Source organism: Tympanuchus pallidicinctus, unplaced genomic scaffold (genome assembly GCF_026119805.1).
Source record: "Tympanuchus pallidicinctus isolate F22 unplaced genomic scaffold, pur_lepc_1.0 scaffold4, whole genome shotgun sequence".
In the NCBI taxonomy this organism is placed as follows: domain Eukaryota; kingdom Metazoa; phylum Chordata; class Aves; order Galliformes; family Phasianidae; genus Tympanuchus; species Tympanuchus pallidicinctus.
In genome coordinates this window covers 39,661,836-39,683,318 of record NW_026294758.1, presented here as the reverse complement: position 1 = coordinate 39,683,318, position 21,483 = coordinate 39,661,836, and the positions used below count along the sequence as shown (strand labels likewise).

The following is a 21,483-nucleotide window of genomic DNA, read 5'->3' as shown; positions in this document are numbered from 1 at the left end:
ATGATCTTGGAGGTTCTTCCCAACTTTGATGATTCTGTGATTCTGTGATTCTGCCCGAGTCCATGTATGCATACATGTGTACAGACTGCACCCTCATTCAAAAGAGAAAATAAATGTTTTTTCAGGAACCGCATAGGATAGAGGATCTCTTGATTGTCAGATATGGAGAATCTGTTCCTTACTTTTTTTCAGGTATGCCTGCTGTGTAGCTAAGATTTTCTAAAGATCATGTCTGAAAGATTTAATGGGAAACAAACTAAGTTGCAGTGTACTCTGATGCATTCCTCAGGAGGGTCTATTCTTCATAATTTTCTATTTTTTAGTAATTTCCATTTGAGGACTTCTTGATCTTTGGCATGTGCTATTTTATATGTGGTTGTTATGCAGAGGAAGCTTAGGCAAAATATTTCGTCTGCATCTAATCAGTCTTGGCAGATATTTCTGAAAATGAATCTTCTTGTCTGAAAGTGCCATCTTGTAGCTGTTTAGTCAAAGTGAATTGAGTTCGTTTAAGGCCAAGGGACAGTAATTGGCATCAAAATTTTATGTAGTCATCAGGGCAGCAGATGAATTAATGGGTATGGGCTCTGGGTTGCTCTCAGAAGATCAAAATATGTTTAGGCAAGTGACAAAGCAGATGTAGCTGTGCTGTCTGCCTTGCGTCTACTGTGTAAATAGATGCCTTTGCTCTCCAAGGCTTTCTATTCCCTTCATTTATCAGCATTTACTCATTATCAATATTTATTATTATTGTCTGTTCTTACTGTGTATGTTTTCACCTTCCCCATGTGCCAGATGCCTTGCAAACAGAGAAATCTATTTCCTGCTGTAAACATGTACAGATGTGTGGCTAGAAGTCACAGAAATTTAAAATTTTTAAGTAGGTGCTGGAACCAAAAGACCGAGGGCTTAAAGACACATTTCCATGTGTCAAGCCGTGCTTCACAAACTTAGTGTCTTAGATTTTTCTGTGAAATCCAAGGAAGATCATAGCTGATTATCCAAGGTAAGGAAGCTCTATCCTTGGAGATGTTCAAGGCCAGGTTAGATGGGTCCCTGGGCAACATGGTTTAGGCAGAGAGATTGGAGCTAGATGGTCATTAAGGTCCCTTCCTTAGCCATTCTGTGAGTATGTGAATAGATTGTATACATGATTCTGATCATCCTGATATCATATACAATATATATAATCTTACCCTGTGACATTCTATTACAGAGCCTTATCCATTTGGTGCCACTCTTAAGAGTCCAGTAGGGAAATTATTCAGAATAGCAGGAAAGGGAGCAAGAAAATGTGGAATTTTTAGTACTGCTCAGTTTTTGGGCGGCAGGAGTATACTTCCATAGCTGTGAACAAATTTGAGCCTGCTGAGCAAGCATGGGATCATTGGTTATGGTCTTCCAAAGTGTAATTTCATTTGTAGTTGTTTTAATTTCTAAGTGTTTATAAGAGGAGGTAAAGGTTGCCTTGAGTTACTGTACATGGATAAATGCAAACTGTGAATACAAGCATGTAGGCACCAAGATTTTTAATGTACGTCTAATATAGCAACAAAGAATATGTTTAAGAAATCCAATTTACTTGAACATTTTACCACAGAGACCTATTCTTTGGAGATATGAAAAGGTCTAGGACATATAAAATGATCACTCTGTTGACCTGAGAAATAAACAGTTTGTTTTCAGGTGTGTATCAGAACTGGCTTGCTTAGTGTCTGAATCAGCAGTTGCATATTCAGCTTCACGATACTTACTGCTAGCAAATCATTTATTAAGATATTCATATACATCCTTTAAAATTCACATGTAACTATATGAATGCTTCATTTTAAGTTGTTGCTTTAGTATTTCAAATAGGATGACTCATGGCATTTGAAACATACATCCATGGCTAGGCAGTGCTATTCAAAGCTGTTGCTTGTATTAAGATTAGTTAATGTTTAGTAACAAGCAGAAGGTGTCCAAATCCATTAATCTTTACTAGTTCTTATCTAGTCATTGCTTTGCATTTTAATCCTTGAGGCCTTTTGCAGAGGGTTTTGTTTCCTGGCCAAGAATATTCCTGTGTGCTTAAGTGGAAACATGAGAGAATTTATATCAATACCAGATTGTTCTCTAAATATAGCCACTTCTAGCACTTATTTTAAACTAAGTGTCAAACTGGAGAGTTATTAGGGCAGTAACTATAGTTTGTTTGACAAAGAAGAACTTTGCACAGTGAAGTTGTCATATATGGAAATAAGATGAGTGGTATGTGTAGCTTGGACCATCACATGTAGGTAAAAAGTAATCAGTGTTTGTTTTTATGTGAAAAAGCACTCATGAATTTGGAATAGACTTCACAGATAGTGGGTACTGAAGCCAAAAGTAGATACATGCTCAATTACCCTTTACTAGCAGAGTACTTCAGAGAGTTTCTTCTCCCTGTGCTGGGTCAGCTAAGCTGTTGGTTAGCCTTTCCAGACTGTTCAGTTTTTGTGGTATTTGTTTTTGACAGATCATTTTTCTTTTTCTGTTTTGTTACACATCTAACAAGGAATTTTACTGCCTCTATTCTTAGTCAAAGTGCCAGTTACTCCACTTACTCTTGAGATAAATTTGCTATTAATAAGAGAAAGTGGGAGAGATGGAGAGTTCAAGCTAAAACCCAGAACGGTGGAAGTTTCAGCCTAAGTCAATGGTTTGAAAAAATTCATATTATTCCATGGAAAGAACACAAAACCTAAATCTTTGAAACATGCTGGAAAATGGAATCGCTGCCTGCTGGACAACTGCACTATCTGAGGCTCACTCTTGAGGCCTTTCCTAACTGGTGATTGTATCATCCTACTTCGTACAGCCTTTGTATGACCTGAATTGTACTACAAGAAAGAGGAGAAATTATGCTTATAATAATGCTTTGCTCTAGGCTGATAGATAAAGGCAGTCTGCCAGATCTTCTGTACCTGTATGGTGGGACTGGGTGGAGTCTGTTCCATCTAAACAGTTTGCTGGTTGCTTTTTACTCATATTGCTGAGGAGGCTGCATGACGTGCATGGCAAACCTGCTGCGGGGTTTCCATTAGTGCTGCTGTGGTCACTGTTATCCATTGAGCTACATAAAGGCTACAGAAAGCAGCCAGGAAGAGACACTGATGAGATCTAGATCAGAGTAAATACATTAAGAGGGATGCAGAAGAAAAGGTTCAAGTTGAAAAGGCGTTGGTAGCCACTCTGCAGTTTATATACTTATCTACAAACACAGCTCTATTCTTCAGTACGTTTAGCTCCTTCAACATGTTATGGATGTGAATTGCCAAACAACAGACCTTAAAATTTTATTAGAAAGTTCAGAGAATTTTATAAATTATTACGTGCCAAGTGCTATATCCCAGCTGCATCTGCTACCCTGATAATACAGCCTGGTGTCAGCAAGGTATGCAAGCCTGCATAGCCAAAGAGCAATAAGAGAAAGGGATGGACATGCTCTAGGACAATTTCAGTAAGCTTCAGAAACAAGTGTGAAATGAGATGTTAAGGTCCCAACTGTTATTCCGATGGTGAGAACATTAACTCATTTACTGTTCAGATTCAAATCAAACTGATTAGATAATTATTACTCCAAACAATCGACTGCAGTTTTCTGTGATCACATGTATTTTTAGTTGTAAACTAAAATTCATTAACTTAATTGATTTTTAAATGCCAACTGTAATAAAATACTCTGTTTCAGTTGCTGTTTTCTCCTATCTTGCCAATTTATTCTGCAATTGCATTCATATTTAATTTCAAAGATTGTACTCAATATCTGAGATTTTTCAGAGGTTATCTAAGGCCTAAGACTTATCTTGACTAGACTCTTTATTTTATATTTTTATATTCAGTTACAGAATGGAATCATAGAATCATTAAGGCTGGAGAAGACCAATAAGATTAGCTAATCCGGTCAGCAAGGCATCACCACTGTGTCCACTAAATGATGTCCATCAGTGCCACATATATCGTTTTCTTGAAAACCTCCAGGCATGGTGACCCTACTGGCTCCCTGGGCAGCCTTTTCCAATGCTTGACCACTCTTTCAGAGGAAAAAAAAATTCCTAATACATGGCCTGAACTTCCTCTGGAGCAACTTAGGGGCATTACCTCTCATTCTTAAGCTAGTTGTTCAGGAGAAGCAGACGACCCTCACCTCACTGTATCCTCCTTTCAGGGAGTTGTGGGGAGCAACAAGGTTCCCCCTGAGCTTCCTCTTCTCTGGGCTGAACAACCCCCGTTCCCTCAGCTGCTCTTCACAAGACTTGTGTCCAAAGCCTTCCCTAGATTTGTTGCACTTCTCTGGAGACTCTCTGTGGCCTCGATGTCTTTCAGGTAGTGAGGGGCCCAAGACTGAAAGCAGTACTGAAGGTGTGGCCTCACTAGATCAGAGTACAGGGCAGCAATCACCTCCCTGCTCGTGCTGGCTACACTATTTTTAATACAAGCCAGGATGCCGCTGGCTTTCTTCACCATCGGCACTCTGCTGGCTCACATTCAGGCAGCTGTCAGCTAGCCTGGTCCTTTTCCTCTGCACAGTTTTCCAGCCACACTGTCCTAAGCCTGTTGCATTGGCTGTAGTTGTTGTGACCAAAGTGCAGGACTCAAACTTGGTCTCACTGAACCTTGTACAGTTGGCTCCAGCCCATCGATCCAGCCTGTCCTGGTGCCTTTGACACTTCCCCTTACCGTGGTGTCATCTGCAAACTTACTGAGGTCTTACTGAAGTCTTACTGAGAACAAACTGTACTCAATCCCCTCAGTCCAGATCATCAATAAAGATATCGCAAAGGACTGCCCCAATACTGATCCCTGGGGAGCACCTCTTGTGACCAGCCAGCAACTGAATTTAACTCCATCTGCCTCCACTCTCAGCCGTCCATCCAGTGTTTTACCATCAAAGACCTGTCCATGCCATGGACTTCCAGCTTCTCCAGGGGCGTGCTGCTGTGTTTCTTTCATAGCTGTCAAAGAAATATACTACCACAGTTCTGTCTGATAAGTACAGTTTGATTGCAGTGGAAATTGCTTTCAGTTTTTTTTCACACCTCATTACTAGGATTGTTGTCTGTTTGCATGGTCTGTTGGCTAGGTTTCCATATTTTACTGCCAACAGTTGTAATTTTATGGCAGCACTTGTTCCCATGCACAATATAAAAACTGGTATCAAAGTTTTTACTTTCCTGAAGCAGAAAGTAAACTTCACCTTTTTAGTTAATGTTTATTAAAAGGCTGCCCTGAAGATAAATTCTAGCAGCTGACTTTGCCTGAGCTGCTGTAGAGGGGCATTCAAGAATGTGAGATGTGATTTGGTTTGAAAATTCATCATTGCTTCTGCAGGAGAAAAAATATGATAATATTAACGATAATATTAAGCAGTACCCTATTTTGTTAATCTGAAGTGGTATAACCAGGAACTCACTCTTTAACTCCATCAACGAAGGCAAAAATCTTAAAAACATGTTCCACATTTGCTTTTTTATAAGGAGAACTTTTCAGACTATTTCATTGTCCCATTGAAGTTCCACATACTTTTTTCCCTAAAAGTAAGTGATGCAAATTTCAGAGGAAATATGTACATAGTAGAAACGGGAATTTTGGTGTGAGGAATTTTGTTTCTTCTGGAGCTTCAGCAGACCAGTGATCAACCTAATGGAAAAGGCTTCATTTGTGCAGAGCCAGATCATACCAGCAACAGCAGGCTTGCTCACTATCTCCTATAGATGTGTGCCTGCTGGGAAATGCCATCATCAGCTGTAGCAACCACATAAATCAGTCGTTAGGGAATGCATGTGTCTGCTTCAGATCCTGCACTGGAGGACTCCTTTCCTGTCTGTATTCCTGGGCTTGCCAACTGCTGTTTGTGACACATTTCCTCAGTGCCAAAGAAGAGGCATTAAAGGTATGGAATGTTTGGGTAGCTGCCTGCCTCCACTCTGCCCCTGACCTGCATACTTGCAGACCTCTTTGCTGTACAATTATTTTTCACAGAATCATAGAATCTTAATATCTAGTCCAAGCAGCTTCTTAGTATCTAGTCTGAATCTACCCTCTCGGAGTTTAAAGTGATTTCCCCTCATTCTGTAGGTACCTGCCCATATAAAAAGTCCCTCCCCAGCTTTCCTGTCAGCCCCCTTCAGGTACAGGAAGGCCACTATAAGGTCTCTTGGAAGCCTTGTCATCTCAAGGCTCAAGAATCCCAGCTCTCTCCACCTGCCCTTGTAGCGGAGTTGCTCCAGTCCTCTGATCATTTTGCGGCCTTCCTCTGGACCTCTGGACCTGCTCCAACAGCTCCATGGCCTTCCTGAATTGCGGGCTCCAGAACTGGACACAGTAATCCAGATGGGGTGTCATGAGAGCAGAGTTGAGGGCACTCTGGCTAACTGCCACAGCTTAATGGGAGACATAATTTGGCTTGTATTAATAGTTTCTATTCAGTGGTCTATTGGCCCTTGGGCCATAATTACATGAAACTATAAGTTAATATCTTTACCATTCCACTCTCATTACCTGATGCAGAATTTAAGCCCTTGTGTCTTAATGACCTGTGTAAGGAAATATAAGGAAGTACTCACAGGTTCTCTCATGAAGTTGTTGTGTGATGGCTGAGTTATTTATATCTGTTTTCACTGAGGCACTGTGGGTTTAATTTTCTCCTAATGCTTGGCAAAGAGATGAAGAGGAGGAAGACAGGTTTAGAATTCCTTGTATGCTTCCCCTACTGAGCCAGTTTGCTTCCTCCTGAAAAAGCCTGCTTCATGGTATGGGAACAGCTGGAAAGCAGAGTTGCCTTCCTCCCCAGAGGATCACAGGGACAACCATGAGTATTCCTTCAAGCCATTTTCCTCGTTGTTAATAGTCCTATCCTGTGCATCTGTGATGCAAAGAGTCTGAGGCATAACAAAGAAACTTTTTTTTCAACTGTAAATATATTGCAGATTCTGATTCTGCTTTCCAAAGTAGCTGTTGAAAATCCTATGAAAATAAATTGAGGTGTAAAAGGAAATAGACCACTTTTAAAAGCAAGGAAGTAGTCACATGTATGAGTATACCAGTGTGTATGAGGATGTGTCTGTTGTGAGAGCATGTGTGGGGATGTGTGCATGCATGCATGCATGCATGTATGAGTGTGCTACATTCCTTGCTCTCTGAAGTGTTTTATGCATTTTTTTTCTTTCTTAAAAATTGAACCTACACTCAGAAAAATTAGTTAACTATTTACATAATATTCTTTATTCAGTTCCCCCCTTTTCTTTAGCATTTTTTGCACTGGAAAAGTCAATACAGCAAGGTGATTATTTGCGGTAGTTTCATGAAATAACACTAACCTAAATCTTAAAGATTTTTTGGCCTTACATCTATCAAGTATTGGATCAGCTTGTACCAGCCTCTCTGTAGTTTTAGAGACCAGATGTGTGTGAGTGAGACCTTGTGCTTTCCTCCTTCAGAGCACTCTAACTACAGGAATAGTGGCTCAGTGCTTGGGGTTACTTCAGTATCACACATTGAAAAGTCGACTTTTTTTTTTCCAAGTTCCCAACAGTCATAAATATTTTCCTTGTTTTCCTTGATAAAACTTGGCAAGTAGCTGTTCTTGTGGTCTTGTTTAATCTCAGCTTTTGAGGTTTGAAGGAGCAGCAGAGGGAGTTACTCCCTTTATGTGTGGAAATGGATCTTTTCTCTCCCTCTACCATAAAGCAAGAATGAGCAGAGTGTAAGGAAGTTGCACTCATAATGTGTTGACAAAGATCTCTAATATGTGAGTTGCGGACAAGCTGTCAGTGCTATTTGGGCTTACAGCTTGGAGCAGTGACTGGAAAAGACAATTCTACAACTTCTCTTTTGAGAGATGGCGTGCAGTAGGGATCTTCATATATGTGAAACTTGAATATGAAATTAAGATTCAAAGTTCAAATGGCAAATGTAGATTTTTTTCTGTAAACAGCCTTGTCTGCAGGCTGCATATTTCTGATGCTGCAGGGCAAGAGGCAAAATCTCTTTCCCTTTCGGGATCAGATGCTGGGATAGTTTGAGACTTGAAAATCTGTTTCTTGACACCAGAAACAAAGCAGTGAGTCACTGTAGTGACCAGCCAGACACACCAGAGCTCCATCCGGCGTTGTCAAGTGCAGAAGGCAGTGTATTGGAGCACTCGCATGTAACAGACTCTTGGCTTCACTTTCCCCCGGCAGGCTGCATGTTTGCAGAAAATACTTTTCCACTGGATTCACTGTTCCTGGGGAGACTGTAAAAATAAAGAAAATGCTTTGGGATCAATGATGACTGTGTTCATTTACACCTTATGAAATTCTCTAACACCTTCAAATGTTCCAATCTCTGCCTCATCTCAAATAACTTCTGAAATACATTTTATGGCAAATAAAACACTCAGGAACCGGCTTTCTCAAGAGAAACTTCACTGTGAGCTGCTTTTAAAAAGACCACACAAAACTTGGCACACTGAGCAAAGTCATTTCTGCAGTTTGTTATCTACGTAGTTTTATTTTGTTTTAGAATGCATGCATAGCACATGCTGCTAAACTGGGTGCTCATCTGTTGATACAGTTAATACTACAACCAGCTCAGCAAGGCCTACAGCAAGCCTGAAAAACGGCTGAGATTGAGAGGGCACAGGGGAAGTATCTAAATGTGCTTGTTTTGCACCTAGTTCTTCCCCAGTTGTCCATCTGTGGCAGCTGTCAAGTTCCAACACCAGGCTGGGAAGATAGAGGGTCAAATCTGTTGTAGTCCTTTGAGGCTGTTTTATTACTTTTTGAGCTATAAGTTAATGCACATGCAAGACAACTGCTCCAGTTCTGTGCATAGTGTTCAGTATCCATGAGGTTTGGCAGCACAAGTGTACTAAGGTAAATTCATCTGAATGGAGTTTTATGGATCACTTCAACTTTGTTAATGCCTGTGTGATTACCCAAGGCTATCTAAGATGTAAAGTAGGTAGAATGAGGCTTAATAAGCTACTAATAGTCTGACAGGGGAAAAAAAAAATATAATAACCCACAAACTTCAGTACGTTGGAAAGTCTTGCCAAACCTTTACTTAGTTTGGCAGTGAAACAGGAGTCTGTGAGGATGTTGTGAAGGAAGCAGTGTCATGAATTGGCAGAGTGAAATTGATAGATTTTTTCCATTGACCAGTATATATCTCAGGTGCTATTTCTGTATTGATAAATGTGTGTTACAGCTCAAACAACATATGGTAAATACCCTTGCAAGCATGTGCCTTAGGATAATTAATACTGGCTATTCATGAGTGAAGTTGATGTAAGTGCATGCTAAAATTCATGAAAAATTTCAGCATTTCCCTTCTAAAGTTATCTGTAAAGAAAGGAAAATATTTTGGGCCTGTGTCAAGAATAAAGGCTGGGCATCTGCGATGACAGGGTCAGCTGGGGAAGTGTGAGAAGAATCTGCCTGGAAAAATCTGCTTATGTGTCATTGCTGCACGAGAGGAAGCAGTGCCACCATGATGTCATGGGTACATGAACAGTGGAGGAGCCCACCTAGGTGGCAGGGCCCTGAGCTTATTCTGTGTGATGTTTTGATGCATTGAGAGGAGTCAGATAACAGGTGATTAACCAGTTGTGTTCAGTCCCAGTGAATAATTTGATTAGCTGTGTAAATGTAGCAGACCTCTGTTGGTCAGTAATAAGATGTCTTGTGGGAGGCGAAATACTGGCACTCTTCCTAAATCTCCTAAACATTCATTGGCATCCATTTCTTCCTCAGACTAAAGCTTGCACAAGAGAGTGTTTTGACTTTGGTGCCGTGTGAATATTAGAGGTGCAATTCTGGGTATTTCACATGGTTCACACAAAGGCAAAGAGGGAGCCATAGGCACCAGCCTCCCTCGCAGAGTGTCACAGCGTCCTGTAAAATATTTTGGGATCTTTTGAATTTTGAGACCAGCAGGGAATATAAGATTTTATGTAATCCCTGTAAAATTTAGAGTAATTCTGGAGTTAATGATTACATGCCAATCTAGAAAAACAAACAAACAAAACTTGGCAAGCTTTCAGTTCTATGTCTTCATGTGTAGTGTTTCATATTTTTAAAATCACCCCCTGGGCTGCGAAATCTGCCGCGAGTTTAATTTTTTCAGTTTTAACAGCTCCTGTGTCAGAGTGCTCAGCCAGAAGCCATTACTCATGGTCTTGGAAAGGAGCTCCCTCGCAGGAGTGGGACTGTGATCAGAACCCCTGTGCTCAGGTTCCGATAGATGTGATCTACCGTGCAGCATGGATGTTAATCATTTAGAGTCCATGTTCTTCTTGAAGAGGCAGGGTGCATATATTTGAATGAAAAATCCGTTGGTAAACATCTCTGGGCATAGGGGATTTAACACCTAATCAATGTAATTGTACAGCAGGTTTCATTTAAAGTTCAAAAGGCAAATGTAGATTTCAGGATTAACTGTAGAAGTGCTGCCCACTCCTGTAAAATGCGCCTGAGGTGTTTTAGAGATAACAGTTATTTAACCTGAGGCTGTTTTGAAGATCTTTTGAAAACCTGGTTCTCCCTCTCTCTCTTTTATTTCTTTTTGGTGGATTTAGTCTGAATCTGTACTCATGTACATCCCCAGTTGCTACCAGCTACTTGTCAGATGGTAACTGTGTACAGGACAGCAAGCATAGAGGCATCCTTCTTAAACCAGTGCCTCAGGTGTTGATCTTTGAAGTGAAAAAAACTGCTGGATGCAGTTTGCAGAACTCCAGGAAATACTAACTATGATCCGTTATGTTCAGCATCAATAGATGTGTTCGTTGCAGGTTTTGTTAGTTGCAGATCCTGAATCTTCGCTATTAAGTACTTCTGGTCCAGGATGAGACTTGGTGGGACAAAAAATGAGTCACTGTGGCTACTTTTTCACTTAGACTAGATTACTCGAAAGTAGCCATTGAGTAAACATGGCAGCAGCTGAGGGCTGCCACACAGCAGCAGCTAGCAATAAAACAAGAGCCAGTCACTGTCAGCAGCTTTTACGAAGCAATGATATGTATAGGCAGGCTCGCTCAGGCAGCCTTCTGCCGGGTTATAGTTAGCACCTATCAGGATCCGATTAGCTCACCTTTAAGCAGTGTCTGTAGCCAGCTTTGAGGCCTGGATCTAAAGGCAGACCTGGTCTGGTGTTTCTGTGTGTGTTTTGTCATGTGAGATCAGTGATACGTCCACTAGTGTCATCCTAATGATCCTGGAATTAAAAAAAGAAAATGAACTACTGACCTTACAAAAAGCAGGAAACTGAACTCAGGAATTTTTGAAGCCAGTGAAACCAATACATATTCAGAATATTTCAAAACCAAATAATATTTCAGTCTTTGCATGACCTAATGCCCAGGTGAACATCAGAGTAAATGCATTTTGTCTAGGCTGAGTACATTTATGAATTTTCTTGAAGGGAAAAGGCTTGTGAGCAAAGGATATGTAGCTGGGAGAAACAAGTATTTAGGCAGATGAGCTATTTTTCATAGTGCAGTGGGCCAAGTGATTTGGCAGATGCAGAGAAAGCATCTCCGTAGAAAAGCTTTGCTTTCACAATCTCTTACTGAGTGAATCCCTATGGTTTGTAGAAGCACTCTAGGAGGCTTCCATTTGGGATTTTTCCTTTCCCTGGGGACTGTGATGCAACCTTCCCAGGACCCGAGTGTATGTTTCAGCCCTGAACCCAATCCTGGGCAGGTTCTCACTCTGCTCTCCCCTAGGCCCAAGCCCTGAGTCTCTCTAGTCCTCTGCCTTTTTGGGCTGCTGCTGTTGTGCTGTTGCTTGCTCTGTGGGATGGGGACCAACAGCTTGGTTAGGGTTGCAAGTCTGCTGGCTTCATCTTAACCAAAAAACAAAACAAAACAACAAAACAAACAAATCCACTAGGAATAGGCTTGCTGTGGGCAGGCTGAGATGTGGTCAGAACAGAATGTGGAGCAGAGCTGTGACATGCTTTGAGCGTATCCCACCACACCCACAGTGCGCATCAGCAATGTTAATAAGCAGCATAATTCAAGGGAACATTTTAGGAGTGAAATTTTGTCTTCTTTTGTTGAAAGAAGGCAGTCCTGCGCTGGTGAAAGAGCTGTTGCAGTGCTTTCCCCTGTGCTTCATCCTGGGGTAGTGTGATAGGGGAAACAGATGGAGGTAGTAATGAGAAATGAACTCCGCACACATACACGCCTGTTGGTTTCTACTTTACATAGTTCTTGTTTTTTATATTTCTTGTGCACTGGGAACAATAAAACCTGATTTGAAGAGCCAAAGACTACAGAAAAGTATCTTCTAAAATATTTCTTCACAGTTCAGAAATCCACAACAGAGCATTCTGTGTCAAAATCTTACCTGTTTTCTGCTCAAGTGTACGAGCTAATGGAAATCACAGATACTGCCTTTGCAAAGACCTGTCACAAGTAAAATCAGAGAAACCAGACAGGAATCTGGGACCCTTTATGTCAGCAGATGAAGAGTTGACAAAGTGATATAATGGACAGCATGAAAAGGAGAGGTTTGAACAACTGCTTGCTGGAGCAGGTGGATAGTCTGCAAGTCGCCATAGTTGTGTTTGGAACAAGTGGAAAGAAAACTTAAAAAGTATATAAAAATTGGTGAGGTCAGTGAATGAAAACAAGCCCATATGGCTGTGCTTGGAACAAACAAAAAATCTAATGTAATCGGTGCATGATGTCAGGATTTTGGGACTTCTGCAGGGAGAGCAAGGAGACAACACAGCTGCAGCCAAAAGCTTTTACATTTAAAGCATTCCCAGTGAGATTGCTGTAGTGGGGCAACTCCTCCAAATAGAAGACAGCAGCAGAAGATGAACCCTGCCAGGCATTTGCACCACACCAGTAGATCAAGGCAACAAGGCACTGCTGGTATGGTAGTAGCTGTGACCACACTCCAGGGATACAGAGAGCTGTAGGGTATTGTGTTACTTTGACATTTTTTGACAGTCTTACTAACAGCTGTCTTTCTGCACCTTCTAGGGAAGCAAAGGAGAATGCAGGAGGTGGGGCTGGTAGTTGATCCAAGGGCCTCCATATGGGAATGGTGTTGGTAACAAGCCTCTGAGAACTCCTTTTCCCTGGGATGGAAACAGGAGCACTGACCCAGCTTGTATATTTGACCAAAGGCTCCAGTGATAGCTCACACTTTCTGGAGGGCAACTTGGTTTGTGAAGTCTGGAGAAAGCTGCCAGTGGCATCTCCTAGAGTCAGGGCTGTCAGTGCAGTGGAGAAAAGTGTGTGATTGCTGGGAAGAGTTGCCTGTATGCTTATCGCCCACAACTGTGTGCTGATCTGAACAATGCTTTTTGTTTTGACTAAATATTACTCAGCTTTGTGGAAGTTGCATGGAAACCCAGCTGTTCTTTCTGAAGCGGAACAGTACTGGGGTGAATTTAAGATCTTCATTTGCCCTGCCCTCCTCAGTGGGTGGCAAAAGGGCTTGTGGTGACCAGATAGGACTATGAGCTTTTGCTGTAGGCTTGAGTTGCCTCCTTGAATACACAGAAGGAGTTCCCAGACAAAAGCAGGGCATGAATACAGCCAGCATTGTCTACTTTTGTGTTTCTTCCTCAACTGCTTTCACAGAGCTGCTTTTATAAAACCACAGAAGAGACAGAGAGGTTTAAAGACCAAAAAGTTTTTTCCTATGATAACTCTAATTGCGAATCTGATAGTTTATCATAAATAGGCTCCACCATGGCTTAGCAGGAATGGAAAGACCAGCTATGCGTTGCCTTGTCAAGTAGCTTTAATCACGGACATTTCTGGCATCAGGAACTGAGTCACTACTTTCATGAATGTGGGCTAGCCTTTGCAGCTCAGCCCAGTGCATGCTGTACTTGCACCTGTCTGTACAGACCAAAAATTGCTGCCATAAGTCCTCTGCGGACCAAGGGGAAGTAGTCAGCAACTGACACTGCTGCTGCTGCTCTGCCTCATCTGACAGCTGTGGCCAGCAAGAGGGATGTGAGACAGATGGGCAGACATCCTCCTCTTCCACCCCCTCTTCTTCCTTCCTTCCTCCTGCTCTGGTTGGTTGACAGTGATGTGAGGCACTGCTTTCTGCTACTGCCAGGGATGTACTGCTGCTGAGGTCTTACCCAGAGGTTTTGCTCTCACGACAGGCTGTGCTTTCTGGGGCTCGATGTACAGTGACACCCTGACTGAGGCTTTTGTATACTGAAATGGATTGGAGATTTATTTGACTTTCTTCACTGAATTGTAGAGGAAAGGATTTTCATCCCATTGCTTGCTCATGCAATTATTTTTTTTTTGCTTTCCCAGGACACTACCTAAAAGAATTTGGAAATTCCACTCTTCTTCTTCCCCTCCCAAAAAGCGTTGTAACTCTTCTTAGAAAGAAGAATTCTCTCCAGAAAAATCTCAGCTTTTCCTTGTTAAAGCAAATTTATCAATAATCCACATGCTCCTCTGTCTTTCCAGATGGCTGACAGCGAACCAACAAAAAGTGCTACATCAGTTGAAAAGTTTCCTTTTTGCTGGAAAGAAATTGTAGCAAAAGCAGAGTGTTGAATGTGAAGCTTTGTTTTCCAGTTTCCCCAAGCCTTAACCTGTTCAGTCAAAATTTGTTACCCTAACTCAAACCTTGAACCCTCATCTAAACATAATCTGCCTGCAACAACAAACTTAGTTTTCAAAATGAACATTGATATCATTAGTATTTTTATCATTAATGTTTTTAACCAACTTTAACCAACGGGTGATGCAAGAATGAATTGTTTTGCTTCCGTTTCTTGTTCTTTTTTTTTTAATTTTTAATTTTCAATTTTCTATTTTTTAAAGGCAATAGAGTATTAAGAAAAATCCTACCAAAACCCAAATATTGAGGAAGTATAAGTATTTATTTATTTATTTATTTATTTTTAAATCTTAAGAATGCCTGGTAATGTTCTTTTCTGTTTCCATATAGAAATCCAAACATAACTGGCGTTTCTTGCAAATTTTGCCTATAAATAAATGAGTGACAAATGTAAATTCCCAACCTCTTTTTCTGCTTCATATTTCCTTGATAATGTTTCTTTTGGAACTAGCTATTTATATATATTTTTCTTGTAAAGCTGCACTGCTGAGCAAACAGCTGTGACAGATATAAGCCCCTTGAAGGATGTAACATGTCTGTGGTCATGTTTCCAAATGTTTACAGGCTAAATACATCAGATGTAAAAAGCTAGCTAATAATTTTAGTTACCCAATTGTTTGTTTTGATTTTCTTTCTTTCAGTTTCTTAACGGAATGTGGTTTTACTTATTAGCCAGTGTCTGGCATTGTGCCTTGTTTGTGTTACTTACAGGGAGATCAATTGCTGCCATTCCCTAACAGAACTGGGGAAAAAGGAGGAAAGGTAACATTGCTGGTCCCACCCCAGCCCCCCATTGTCGTAATCACTGCTGACTGATTATAGATTCATATTTAGTATGTAAATAATACTAACGAGAAGGTTAAGCATGAGTGAATGGCTCTGTAAGGAACTGCTTATTAGAAAAGCAAGATCAGAGATGTGCACTGAGGAGTGTTACTGCCATGATGCATATTTGCATTAAGGTTGGATTGGTTTGCAGCGTTGGGTCCAAAGTTCCTCAGGGCTCAAGATTTTCCTTGGCAGAGCAGGAAGGAGCATATGCTGGTTTCTGTTCAGAGTTTAATTCAACTGTCAGGCAGAAAGCAGTGAGGCTACACAGTAGGTGAAAAGTTATTTCAGAAACCTGGGTTGAAAAGTATGTTACTTGCCAGCTTGTGCAGTGAATCAGCATGATAAGAGACATACAGCAGTTACAGGTAGTTAGCTTTCCTTGCTGCCACCTATAAGGAAGCTTTATAGTGTCTTCACCATAACAGCAAAAAAAATCATGCTATTCCCTGAAAAAGGGAAAGAATGTGTAGCTTTCCTTTATTAACACAATTATGCTGGTTAGGGCTGCACCTATCCCTTAATTAAGTAACAGCTAGAAATTGCAAGAAGTTGTACATTTGTATTTCTGCATCATCAGGCTTTTACCAGCATTTTGTGTAATTGCTGTGATTTTGAAGAGTAGCGCTCTTCTGAAACCTCCAGAGTGACTTCCAGTAAGTGCTGTGGCGGTTGGAAGGAGGGGGATTTTGAGAAATAAAGCATCCTGGTATAGTGTGCTGCAAAATGAAGCTGCATGTTGCATTTTTCAGGAGAATTTTCTGGGTAGAGCAGTGTGCATTCATGTACTTCTAAATGTTCTTCTGTTACTCCCACAAACAAGTGTGGAAATTTGTCTGCTTTTTTACTCCAAGGAGCCTTCTCTTTGCATTGATTTGCTCTCACAATTGCTCTGTGTCAGTCCTTGAGGCCTGCATTGTGAGACCTTCCTTTCTGCAGCAATAGCACATGTCATTGCTAGTACTGAAATGCAATTTATAAAGGCCATTTGGTCAATGCTGGCATTCATTTGGAAGAAGTTTAACATTAGCATTTTCCGTGCTTGATTCTGCAAAGTGCCTGTCTCCCTGATACTGATTAGCAAAGCATTTGAATATACACATAAGAATCTCCATCAGTGACTCCACTCATTTCAGTGGAGCCAATCATGTGCTTAACTTTCCAGAGAAGGCTAAAGTGATTAGTAAATTAGGGTGAGAGCACTTCTTTTTTGGAGACATTAGTGGTTAGGTCAAATTAATCTTTAAAAAGAAAAGAACTAAGAGATCTCAATTAAAAAGAGAGTTCATGATCTTTGCTTTCATATCAGCAGGGATTCAGACCAAACCCATCTGGAAACTCTAGGAGATTTTCTTTATTTTTTAAATGACTACTTCTGTACAAGAACTTTAGTCTACTTATAATTAAGTCTTAAAGCCAGGCAGCTATTTGAACCTCACAGCTAGTAATTTGAGGTCTTCGTGTGAATGGGTGTTCCTTTGTCAGTGCTAATTTATTTCTGAAAAAAGGAGAATGTTATAAGAATGTTCTGTTTTCCTGTGGGGTTTCTCATGAAGTCTTGACAAAAATAGGGTTGAAATCTAAACTGAAATTTCCAGACATGGATTCTGAATTGTAGGTTTCTTTGTAAGCAAAATGATCCAAATTCAGGCCAGCTTGAAAACAAAGTTTCTGTTTCTGAACTGGATATCACCACTTAAATAAGTCAAAAACAAATATTATTTGAGAAAGATTTGACTTCTGAAAGATGCTGTTAATGTTCCTCTGTCCTCAGTGCTCGTGCAAAGATGTGCATTCCCTGGACTCGATCGCACTAGCAGTGAATGCTGTGCATGTGCTCTAGTGCAAAGTGACCGAGTAGCTGTGTGCAGGTAGATGTTTTCGGTACTCGCGTTGTAGGTAGTAGCAGATGAAGGGCATATTTCTTCATTTATTTTTCTTTGCTATGCTGCTGTAGTAGCAAGTTACTTACACTTTACTAGTGATTTTGTCTGTTCCTCCAGGAGACTTAAACTGGCACAGAAGGACAAATTACAGTCAGAGGAAAAAAAAAAAATCAATTCCCTGAAAACTGAAACAAAATACAGCTTTTCTATGTCCACACACATCCCTTAAGCTGGTTAGGGCTGATTCTACCCTGTAAGCAAGTAGTAAGTGTACAGTATAAATGGGTTAGATAATTTTCTGTGCAGTATTCGTAGGGGAGAGAGGGAGTGTGTGAACTGGGATGTTGTAACATGCTCTGCCCATGAAAGCAGCTGTTGTCAGAGCTGCTGTCTGCTTGTGGCATCTTCCCAAGGGCACAGTGGAGAGCACTCCGGGACCTGTGTAAACCAGATCTGTGCCTGCAGTTTGCCTTGTGAGGTGGTGACTGTCCATTTGTATGCCTTTTTCACAATGGAAAGTATGCCTGTGAATATGAGAGGGCGATAGGAGAACTTCTAAGAAGCAGCCTTGGTGTGGTTTGGTTGAGTTGTAGGGTTCAGACCAGATTTGGGAAAAGAGGGTGTGCCACAGAGGCAAACAGTAGCACTCAGATTCTTGGTCTGTCCATGCTAAACAATTGCTTAGTCATGTGGAGACTGAGAATGGGCTCTTTGGCTGAATAAAATGAGGTCGATGAAGAAATACTTTCCTTTTGAAAGAAAGGAGGTAGGTGTGACATTCGGCTACGTGAAGGACTGACATGACATAATCCTCAAGAGCTCTTGCAACTCTTGCATGCAGTCTAGCTATTGAGAACTGGTACCAGTTCTGATTTGTCTGATACACATGGCCACCGGATTAAGAGGATCATGTTTCAGCCACGGATGTCTTACTTGTTTATTGTTTGTTTGCCCCTTGAAATTCTCTTTCTCTCTCTGTTTCACTTGTTACTGGCATTGATTTCCAGCTTTCTGTGATTCCTGTATGCTGTTATGCACTCCTGACCTTGATTTTGATGTGTTAGTGAAGTTTCTTAATGCTAGGCATTTGTTCCATGGTGATTTATTGTTGCCTCCTTATTTTACATGTTGTTTCCTTGGTATTTTTTGTTTTTCTCATGCTTTCTTAACTTTTCATCACTTCCTCTGTTTTTTTTTCTTCTTGTTTTTTTTTTTTTTTTTTTTTTTTTTTTTAATCAAAACCAATAGTTTTAAATGTAGCACTACACTTAGCACTGTTGTTTAACAAGTGTATTTGTACCTCTTAGTACTTCTAGAGTCTTCCTAATTTTCTTTTTCGAAATCAGGAATTCTTTATAAAGTTTTAGCAGCAGTACTTCTTTCTTTATTGCTTTTAAATATAAAATAGAAAAATAAAGTAAGAAAATTTTGATCTGTAAATCTAATTAAACATTACTGCAGCATGTTCTTGTGTAAATTATCTTTTTATTCAAATTATTTGTCTACAGCTATCACTTTTGGAGGGCAGTACTTAATGAAGAAGTCTGATGTGTGTCTGTTTTTATTTCTAGGACATTACATTTCTGTGGACACATCTTATGAGGGTGAGAAGGCTGTGCTTGTCAGTCCTGACCTGTATTCTGAAGAGTGGAGCTGCATCAGACTGATTTATCAGATAGCAACCTCTGTGACTTCATTGGATCCTGCCAGGCTCAACCTGTACATGAGGAAAGAAGGAGAGAGCTTTGATAGTTTACTGTGGTCAGCCAAGGAGCCTTCAGATAGTTGGCTCATAGCCAGTTTAGATTTAACAAACAGCACAAAGAAGTACAAGGTAAGCACAATTTTGGAAGATAACCACCACAGGCTTTATTGTGTACACATTGTGGTGGATGGATTGCTTTTCAAACATTTCCACTCTTAGTCTCATTCTTCCTATTCTTGTTCCATGGAGTGTGTGGTCTTCAGTGTACTCCTCCTTGACAGAAGAGAAGTGCACTCCATCCTGCTGGGATGCTGAGTGCTTGTTCTAAAGCATCTGAGCTAAAACTTGATGTGGGCTGTCATCAAGTCATCAAGGGGCTCACTGGAAAACCCAGCTGACTGAGTGAAAGCAGCATGGATGCCTCATTTCTTGTGACAGGTCAACACAGCTGCTGTTGTCTTGTGGCACATGTGTGACCTCCCAGGTCTGCCACTGTGCTCTCTTTTTCCTGTCCTGTGCCATTCTGGAAGAAGTAAAGGTCAGAAGGGTAGAGGAGAGTATTTCTATCCAAACCCTATTAACTCTGTCTGTCACACCAACTCCCTGTATACCCAAAGCTGAGGAATTTCTTTGCATTCCTTTATCTGAATGAAGTGCATGCTGTTTTGGCCTTGTCTCATTGTCTTTCGGTGTACTTTTTTTTCTTCATAGAAGGGTATTAACTTTGTCTTTGATGCATTTGTACAAGCTTTCAGCAAAAACACCTGGTGACTGAAAGAGTGATGAATTCCCTACACAGATTATTTAACCCGTTTATCTGGTTAAAATGTCCAGAGTGAAAATGGGCATTCTGATGCTCTAAAATCTACAATCTGGTTTGTATTGTGCAGATTGTACTGGAAGCTGAAATGGGACAAGATAAATCTGCCAGTATAGCAGTTTTTGAAATTAAAATAACTCCTGGATATTGTATTGGTAAGTACTGTCCGCTCAGTTCCTGTTTTCTCTGAATAGAAAAAAATGGCTTGCTGACTGCTCTAAAACTTGAATTAAAGGTTTCAATTTAGGAAAAAAACAATAGGTTTTATCTTGTTGAAATGTGAATTGTCATATTCAGTATAGGTATTTCATTGTTTTTAAGTTAAGACTGTGCATGCTAGTGTATTTTTATATTTACTCATTTCTCTAGCAGTATAAACATTTCACATATGATTCATTCTGTTCTTAAGCAGTTTGTTGTTTGAGCAGGAGCAAACGTTATATTTTTTCAAAACTAGACTTCTGCAAACATTAGACATAACAGCTGTGATATTATTTTCATTGTCTGCCACCCCCATGTTTCCTTACAAAGGAATGCTGCAGACTGTAGAGTAAAAGATGTGGTGATATTTACACTGATGGCTGTTTCCTCGTGACATTTGCCAAATTCTGCCGTGATCAAAAATTTCAGTGGCTTAGAGGCCAAAAGACCTTTCAGTTTCTGGGGAGCTCTGGTGGAGGTCAACTGAACTGCTAAGAATTCTTTGGATCTGCAAAGGAAATAAAGCAATCTTCTCAGTGCTGAGAAATACTATTTCTGCTCTCCTTCCAGCCATCCTTGCTTCACAAATGGGAGTTCTACTCTGACTCTTCAGGAAGTACTAGAAAGTGGATTATTTTAAATCTATTTTATTTTGTTGTAAATTACAGCAGCTGGGTATTGCCAAACAGTGAACGGAGAGATTGGACTGAACAAGATGGAAATGCGTATTTTGCAGCAGTGATGAAGAATTGCCACTGTTTGCTTCTGCTTACTGTAAACTGTTAAGTGGTGTGTCCGTTTTTGTAAATGTAGATGTTCTCTGCACTGCTGTATATAAAACAGCCAGTGCTTAGCAATAGCATGTATTCGAGCTTCTGTGAAGAAAATGTGTGCACTGAGCTGGTGTTTGCAATTGCAGAATGTGACTTTGAAGAAAATCATCTTTGTGGCTTTGTGAACCGCTGGAACCCCAATGTGAATTGGTTTGTTGGAGGAGGAAACATTCGCAATTCCCAGTCTATCCTCCCCAAAGACCACACACTCAACAATGAATTGGGTAAGCAACAACATATAACAAGCACGGATGAAAAGTTGGTTCTCTAACCCCTGTGTTTCTCATATACTGCAAATTACTGTGTATGTTCTTTCTTTCTTTTTCTTGGAACTGAATGCGGGAAGAATGATTGACAAAAGATGGGATGTCTTAATCGTTGATGTAATGCTGTATGAAGTACTGCAGCAGACGTGGGAATCGAGCTTGCTACAGAATACTTTGTACCTCAAACAACATTGGTTTTTTTTAGTGCAAGGAAGTGGGGCTGATACTTTTTCCTTAACTCATGCCGCTGTGCCTTTATATTTTATTTCACAATTGTATGAGTTGAGTACAGAGTATCAGTCCAGCCCTGCATAACTCCGCTT

At 40.6% G+C, this 21,483-nt stretch overlaps 1 protein-coding gene across 2 annotated transcripts in view; it reads left to right on the top strand.

Moving 5' to 3' along the window:
* The window catches only part of MAMDC2 (MAM domain containing 2), a 63,810-nt gene that overhangs the window by 17,115 nt on the left and 25,212 nt on the right, over nt 1–21,483 (top strand). For both annotated transcript variants that reach the window (XM_052700846.1, XM_052700847.1), the window contains exons 3-5: nt 18,907–19,169; nt 19,931–20,015; nt 20,981–21,118. In XM_052700846.1, coding sequence (XP_052556806.1) covers nt 18,907–19,169; nt 19,931–20,015; nt 20,981–21,118 — 486 coding nt within the window. The remainder of the gene's footprint in view (nt 1–18,906; nt 19,170–19,930; nt 20,016–20,980; nt 21,119–21,483) is intronic.